The sequence below is a fragment of the Ruditapes philippinarum genome, unplaced genomic scaffold, assembly GCF_026571515.1.
Source record: "Ruditapes philippinarum isolate M1 unplaced genomic scaffold, ASM2657151v2 ctg609_1_1_1_1, whole genome shotgun sequence".
Lineage (NCBI taxonomy): Eukaryota > Metazoa > Mollusca > Bivalvia > Venerida > Veneridae > Ruditapes > Ruditapes philippinarum.
The window spans coordinates 154,645-163,638 of NW_026853899.1; the positions used below are offsets into that span (position 1 = coordinate 154,645).

Genomic DNA, 8,994 nt, shown 5'->3' on the forward strand with positions numbered 1-8,994 from the left:
CTTTCCCTATGGATGATATTTTCTCAGATTCATGTTATATCATTGAAAACTGAACATGCTCTATACTTTGGGAAGCTCATTTTGCAATAATATTATTTTTGAATTATTCATTTTATTGATACTGTAGAGTAACATGGAGCCTGTTAAATCTTATAACCAGTAAACAAATACAAATTTCGGTTGTGCTTTATTTGCATCAAGAAAACGAATTCTGACTAAAGTAATATAAGGTTAAGCTCACTTATTGCAAGACAGTGTATCATTTCTTATGAAAGATAGTTTTATTAAGTTATTTTATTCTACCTGATTTAACTATAAATGCCATAAATCTTTCAATATAACTTGCATTTAATTTAACAATGTTCCTGTAATTGCCCGAGAGCACGTAAAATAGCCATTTTGTCTTCAAGAAGTCGACTTTCAATTATGGTATTCATGATATAAAATTCTCAAATTGGCTTCTGTCTTACTTATCACTCAACTTTGTCTTATAAAATTGTATTATTTGATCAGAAATTGAATTAATCGAAATATGCTTTAAGTTATTGATTAAAGTAGGTTTATTGTTTGGAGTAGGTTTATTCATCTGGGTGAACGTATTGATCGGAGTTCGCTTATTGATCGATTTGGGCTTATTGATCTGTGTGGGTTTATTGATCCTTTGAACTTAGTGATCGGAGTAAGCTTGCTGGGTCCTGTAGGGATTGCGTTCATTGAACGCCACCTTTCCTAGTTGATCTTGTTCATCGTATTTCATTGATCTGTGTTGGCTTATTGATTAGAGTGGGCTAATAAATCGGAGTATGGTTATAAATCTGAGTGGGATTATTGATCTTAGCTTACAATTATCATATTACTTTATATATAAACTAAAGGAATATATGTATAGACATCCTTTTTATGCACATTTGTATGCAGAAAAGTTTTTTGTCTAAGGCATTTACTTCATTACTTTATACACACAACAAAAAATAGTTATATTTAACCCAAGCAAATTCCTTTATAATATACATCGGAAATATTGCATGGAAATGTATGTTATAAACTTAAAGAAGGAAAATTCGTTTGATATATTTTTTTCTTATGACATTTGTATGGTGATTTTAAGGAAGTTACGATTACTGTATAGCGTGTTAGATGACTACAAATCGGAAGGATCTATAACTGAATGTTTGTTATACTGAAAGACAATGATAAATCCTCGTATAGATCAGTCATTATGAAGTACTAGTAAAGGAGAGAAAACTACATTCCTAAGAATATATTATTGAATATTATTAGTCATTCACAAAAAAGTGCAGGACCAAAAGGAAGAAAAATATGATAAAATACACCTTACAACATTAAAAGAGCGGGTACGTCCACGTTCAGTAACACTTATTATTTACATATGGATCTTGTTATACCGATGTACTCAATATTGTAACAATACTTGAAAAGCAGTGAAGATTAATAACACCTGTCAAATGTTTGCGGTTCGAATCGGAATATCCGTACCGAGGCTTGTCGAGTAACCGCCTATGTGCGGATACCGAGGGATGGATATTCCGATCCGAACCGCAAAGATATGTGTGATATTTTATCTTGCATATTCTTCCACATTCCATGATATCTAAATTCTTGACCTTAATGAAACAATTTTTCATGGAAATTTATGTCATTACTTTAACAGCGTTTGAAATTACATCTTCATTAATTACGGCGAAATTATGTCATCCTGAGCATACCATAGTATATATAGCAAGCGACTCATATGGCACCCCCATACCAGATGAAAATTCCGGCATTGGTAAAACTAACGGAAACACCAGACTGATATGCAAGAAATGAAAAGCTGAGACACATTTCGCACCTTCTACAGACAGTAACTTTTGAGGAAAGTAAATCATGTAAGTGTCTGAAATTTTCTAGGAAAATCTAGTCGTATCCATATAAATACTTAAACATTGACCTTCCATCATACTCTGCCTGCTGTATATTGCGGACCATTCTTTTGCATGACTTATATTACAAAATTACTAACTGGGTTATGATGGCAATATTACTTTGGTTTTACTTTAATACCGTAAGAAAAAGTCCTCTCCCGGGATTACATTGATACAATATTACACAGCATATTAATATATATATATATATATTTCTTTTTAACGTTTACCTTCAAATATCAACACGTTGTTACCGAAATTGATTCACGTTTATCTGCTATCAAAAATATATAAGAAAGAAAACTTATTTAGAATGTCAAACTGATTATGGTCTTAGTCTTGTTACCGGTATCAGGTATGAGTATATTCGCCTCACAAAATTTCAAAAATGATTGCTTTTACATTAATACATTTCATTGAACAATAATAAAATTTGTACATGATTAGCTCTACTAACATTACTTATCAAACTACATTTCCTTTTATGTCTTCGCAATGGTAATTTTTGTAAAATGAGAACCAGGAAATACATACGATTCTGTGTGTCATCATTTAGATACCAATATCAATATGCGTGACTTCTTATATGTATATATTTTCAGATGACATTGCGTTAAGCTACAATAGGACTGAAATGATATATCAATCTAATATATAGATGGGTACTGGCTTTACCAATGTGTGTTTTTATACCTGTGTCAAACTCCTCACACAATATCGTTACCTTATTTCTGAAATAAATACATAATTCCTTTTTCTAGTAACACATTTATCTCACTTCACGGCAAATATCTATCATTAGTGACAACGTCAAGATTTCCATTTGAAGGCTTTGAATTTGGTTCTTTCGTTTTCGTCGCGAAAATTGCTAACAAAAAGGTTATTTCTTTCATAGCAAACATGCATGGTATTTCAAGCTGATGCTAGCAGACGTGCTTTGCTTTCTCTCTTTCTCTCTCTCAAACACATACACTCCGAAAAGTACATACATACACAGCTAAAACATACATGTTATACATACTTGCAGCTGGAACCTTAACTCTAACACGTATAAATATCTAGGGGCTAAAGAAAGAACCAAGTTTTAAAATTGCTTTTCAAAAAAGAAATGGAATTTTGACATTGACATCTGATATCACACTTATCCTTTGAAACTATGTTATACTTTTGTGTTTCGTTTGCTACAATACGTTCTGAATAAATACGCGCGTTCTTTAGTGATGTATTAAAACAATGTTTCAAAAATGTATTCAAGCGGAATCTACTCTGAAATATTAATAAGTAATTAATTACGCAGGTCACAAACATGTTTTTGTTTAAAATAGAAATAATTTTATTAAAACACAAATTTATTTATATACAATGTATATTAAAGGTGTCTTTTAAACAGAAGTTAATATATTTCAAAATTATGAACTCTTCTTTAGTTTAAACATATTTTATTTCTCAGAATATATATACATGTTATAATTCACAATATACAGATGCAATTCAAATATTCTTTAAAAACAGGATTAGAATGAAAGACAACATGTCTTATGAAATTCTTCTCCTAAGTGAGTAATTGACATGTAATAGGCGCTTAAATAATTACATATTTTATAATCTGAGACGAATATAATATAGAAAAAAAAAAATTTTGAAAACAAAATATATTAGAGAAAAAGAAAACACAGAAATTGATATGTATTCAAATGCTTTAAGAAACATTGTATATGTCATGTATGTTCCATTGAATAAATTTAGGATGAATACATATTTAGAATGAATATATCAATAGATTGAATTAACATTCAAATAAATATTATCATACAAAGTAGAAAAGTATTTGACAATAACACAGAAAGGTGAAAAGGTAGTGAAGAAGGAGAAAGATAAATAATGAGGTATAAAGTAAAGGAATATAATGTTTAAGTGATTGGGTGTTAAATGAATCTTTTTGTCTCTTGGATGTAAGTGTGTACGTGTGAAAAAATTATGTCATTAGTTTGGTCAGAAAGGTCTGGGTTTGCCTAAAAGTAGAACATTTAAATCAATGTCAAAGTTATTTAAATTTCGAAGTAACTTTTGTCGAGCTGTGTCAAATTGTGTACATTCGAAGAAGAAATGAAAGTTATTTTCTATTTGGCCGCAAAGACATAAAGGTGATGCAGTTATGTTTTTCAAAAATAAATGGTAGTTTAGAGAACTACACTTTGTTCGAAGTCTTGTATGAAGAATTGAAGTTTTCTTTCACCAGACAAGTAATACTTAGGCGTGTGCCGTATGTTTTTTCTTCAAATTTTTGTTTAAATGATGTGATAGTTGGAAGGTTACGGACGTCGTGTGGAAGATTATTCCATTCCCTTATTGCAGTCGGAAAAAAAGAGTTAAAATAAAGTGTAGTTCTTGCATATATTCCCGGAATATTGTCACTATTTTCTTAGGTTGTACCTATTATTAGTTGATGTTGGGAGAATTGAGAAAAGATAATCTGGAGCTAGTCCGTTTTGAATTTTAAAAAAGTAAGATCATTCTATGTATATATCGTCTTTCTTCGAGAGATTCCCAGTTTATTTCATTTGAAAGATTTTCGAGTGAAACAAGTCTTGTACATCCGGAAGCAATACGAGCACATTCGTTTTGGATTTTGTTAAGTTCGTCTGATTCAAAATTTGTAGCATTTCCCCATATAACATCAGCATATTCAAGTAATGGACGAATGAAAGAAGTGTAGATTGTCTCTAGTGATTTTCTATCTAGGCGAAATTTAAGTTTTCTCATAATATTTACCCTATTCCATGCTTTATTTGATATATAATCTATATGTGAGTGCCATGTGCAGTTATTCGAAATTAAAACTCCAAGATGTTTGTGGTCGGAAACTTCAGTAATAGTCTGATTATTCATTTGTAGTTCTGGATGTTGATTTGGATTTCTCTTTCTAGAGACTAATAAAGACTCAGATTTAGAAGGATTAAATGAAACAAGCCATGTATCTGCCCATAATGAAATTCTGTCTATATCCGACTGTAATGTGATAGCAGCTGTTTGTGGATTTTCAACAACAAGATAAAGACTAGTATCATCGGCGAATAAATTGATACAAGATTGTATATCTTTAACAATATCGTTAATAAATATGAGAAAGAGGAGAGGGCCAAGAATAGAGCCTTGGGGGACACCAGCTGAAAGGTAACCAATAGAAGATTTAGAATTAGAAAGGACAACACGTTGTTGTCTATCTTTTAAATATTCGAGAAACCAAGTATAGACCTTTCCAGAAATTCCAGCATGTTTCAATTTAGTAAGTAAACCCTTGTGCCAAACCTTGTCGAAAGCTTTACTAATGTCAAAGAAAATAACTCGTACTTCTAGACCGTTATCAAGGGCTTTGCAAAGAGTATCGTAAATAGACACTAATTGATTGACTGTTGAATCGCCTGGTATAAATCCTGATTGAACTGGAGTAAGGAAGTTATTATTTTGCAAATGGTTAAAGAGATGTTTGAATATAAGTCTTTCAAATACTTTCTCCATGGTGTTTAGAAGTGAAATAGGACGATAGTTACTAGGCAGGGATGGATCACCTTTTTTGAAAATTACAGTTACATTAGCTTCTTTCCAAGAAGATGGTATGATACAACTTTGGAGAGAGTAGTTGAATAGGTTACATAAGGGGACAGAAAGTTTCTTGAGAAGCTTCTTTTAAGAATTGTATTACTGATTCCATCAGGACCAGATGCTTTTATCGATTTTAAGAGATTTAAGGACAGATTGTGTTTCGTCTGGAGTAAGAACAAGTTCAGATAATATATTACCATTCAATGGAGGACCAAGATCGGGGACATCTTTATCTGAGTTGTCGACTTGAGTCTGCTGAAGAAAATATTCATTTAGGAGATTTGCCTTCTCTTCGTCAGAAAAATGTAATTTGTTTGTGTTGCTCTTAAGTGGGGGCATTGTTTGACTTGTTGTAGATGAAATGAATGTTTTTAAAGTTTTCCACCAATCCTTAGATGATAATGATTGTTCTTTTAGTTTATTTGCCATATTACAGTAATAAAACTCTTCTTTCGCTGCCTAGTGAAAGATTTCCTCTTGGGAATAATGTGAGTGAAAAGCTACATAAAACATTAACCCATTTGTGCCGGAATTTTATTTTTATATAAGAAATGTATAAAACATATAGTAACCATATAGTTATAACATATATCCGTTTATTTTTCAAATATAAGTACTGTATTTTTTATTTTAGTGTTTTAATATTTTGTCTACAAAAGTAGACAACAGGCGCAAATGGGTATATGTAAAACACATATAGAATATATGTCCAGATAACCTATTGTTGGTTTATTTGATAACTTTTACTTGAAAAAATCCTTAAAGTTTATACAGGCAATGTTTTCTATTACTTTTCCTACAAAAGTAGACATTAGGCACAGAAGTGTTCACTCTGAAATTCATTCTGAATATGAATTATTATTGTTCATGTCTTTTGGCTTTGATCGTATGAATACCTAAACACTGTGAAACATTTCAAAGCATTTCCTGTGCACTCCAACATTACATTTGGAACATTGTGTCCTGCATTTTTTTCCACACAATGAACAGCGCACTTCTTTTGCTGGCTCTGCGTAATGATTTTTTACCATCAAGTCGGATATGGTCTGGAATTCTTCTTGACAATGGCCTAATCCTACCTCTTGGTCTGCCAGGGCTGACAGCAGGTGTACGCCCCTGAGCAAGCAGCACAGTAACCAGAGCTCGTCTGACACCTAACAGATCTAATGGTTGCCTCAATCCTGCATCAGTAGCACGGTAAATGTGCCAGGTTTGCTGCACCGCAAGGTCAATGCAATACATAAACACTGGCCACCACCACTTTCTTGGATCTGATAGAGATACGATACTTCTCAACATTTTGATCCATCCTGTCCACACCTCCAATTGTCTGGTTGTAATGCTTTATAAGGTATGGCTGCGGAAGGCGCACCCTAGCTTTTGCCTGCTTTGACCACCGTGTTGCTTGTTGCAATGGTTCAACTCCATGGCAATTTGAAACCACATTCACTATATTGTTGTCATTCCACCTCACCACTATCAGACCTTTGTGTGCGTCATACCTTTTATCATAGTTTCCTCGTTGCGTTTTTCCCATGTCTTTTACATTTTCGACAGGACAATCTTCTATTCGGTTGGCACGGATGGTTCCAGTGCAAGATATTCCCATATCTGTAAGCCGGTCTACGAGCTTCAGGGAAGTAAATAGATTATCAAAAGTCAGATGGTATGCATCATCTTTCTGCAGCTCTGAAAGCAGGTCCATAACTACTGCTCCGCCCATTCCAAGGAAGCCAGGATCATGGGTTTGGTGGCCTTTTGCCCCTTGATAGGGCTCAAATAGTAAAACATATCCAAGTGCTGTCGTTAACGCCCACATCTTATAACCGAACCTAATTGGTTTCCCACGAATAAACTGTTTTCGCTCCGTGTCGCCCATAGTACGGGATCATGCTTTCGTCGATTGAAAGGTTTTTCTCTTTCAAGAAGTATAACAAGAAGCGCTCATTCAGCAGACATAGCAGTGGTCTTACTTTGCTAAACTTGTCCTCTCTGTCAAGATTGTTGTTATCGCAAAGATGTACATATCGCACCAATATGTCGAATCTGTCTCGCGGCATTGTACGAGCTATTGCCTCATTCCTTACGTCATCATCCCGGCTCCAGAACTGTCTCCGTCTTGGCACAGTGTTATAGCCTGATATAAGCAGAAATTGCTAGGAAGATCCTAATTTCTTGGGGTGAAGTTGAAAACGAATGGTTGCCTTTTGAACCAGCATATCTTATACTCTGTTTCAACAATCATGTTGATCACGTCATCATCAAAAAATAGTTGAAGATGCCATCTGGTGTTTGCGGCCATCGACTTTTGTCTATATTTGAGCCATGCCAAGTGAATCTGTCTTTATCTTGCTCAGGTAGATCTTTATTTTCCCACTTCCTCTTTACTGGTGCAGGTCGTTTGGGACGCGGAGCTGGATCCCGTAGTGCAATTCTTACTTGAGGTCTTTTTTGCAATATTTGCAGGCACTTCGTATTCATCTGTATCAGAAGAATCTGAAGAATGGTCAGTTTCCTGAAAAATAAAATATGATAAATATAAAAAATCTTATTCTCAACTGGATTTACTGTACATTATTTACTTACTTGCTTCGTATTTATTTATTTATCTATTTATTATTTATTTATTTTATTTATTTATTACTAACTAGATCGGAGTCTGATGCTGAATCAACAACATGACGTCCATCTAGGCGAATAACTGTCGCTGTTGCTTGTTGGTCTAACTGACGTCCACTGAGGTTGTTGTAACCTAATTTTTCATCTTCACTTGCACTATCTTCATCTGTCAATTCATCTACAGGAGGTGGTTGAACATGTATATCTGCCCTTTCAAAGTTACCTTCATCCTCAAGCATTGATATGATTTCATTTACTGTGTATCTTCTGTAAACAACAAAATATTTTCATAATGATAAAACGTACCCATTTGATCCTATTGTCTACTTTTGTAGACAAAATCTAAATTGACTGTCATAACACATTTTATACATATTTCTGAATTATAAAACAGGAATTGAGCAGAAATATAATTATACAATATAAAACAATCATACTTTATGATATAAAATAAAAACAATATAAAGTTTTACATACCTGTTTCTGCTAGCCATTTTCAATAATATTTTCAAGGCAATTTTTATCACATTCTTGTTGAAAACACACTGCAAATAACGTAGTGGTCTGCATTTTGTCTAGCAAAATAGTCCAATTAACGCTTATCATAACAACAAGTATAGAATAACAATGATAAACAAATGTGCGCTCATAATTAGGTCCTAGTGTACTGATAACTGCTAGTGTCTACAAAAGTAGACAACAGGCGTAAATGGGTTAAAAGATCTCTTAGGAAATCGTCTAGAACATATCGATCTTAAAGAGGTATATTTGAATGAAATCATATATATTGTATGCCCTTTTGTCTTTCGAACTTATAAAGAATTGTACACTCATCTCATATTTTCTA

The 8,994-nt window shown here is 33.2% G+C and overlaps 1 protein-coding gene across 1 annotated transcript; it reads right to left on the bottom strand.

Annotated features, from left to right (window-relative positions):
* Positions 1–7,806: 7,806 nt before the first annotated feature.
* Positions 7,807–8,786, bottom strand: LOC132738292 (uncharacterized). The gene is made up of 3 exons (XM_060725761.1): positions 8,625–8,786; positions 8,177–8,414; positions 7,807–8,043 (listed from the first exon to the last, which is right to left on the bottom strand). The coding sequence occupies exons 1-3, from the start codon at positions 8,639–8,641 to the stop codon at positions 7,894–7,896; spliced, it is 405 nt and encodes a 134-aa protein (XP_060581744.1). The 5' UTR covers positions 8,642–8,786; the 3' UTR covers positions 7,807–7,893.
* Positions 8,787–8,994: the final 208 nt, after the last annotated feature.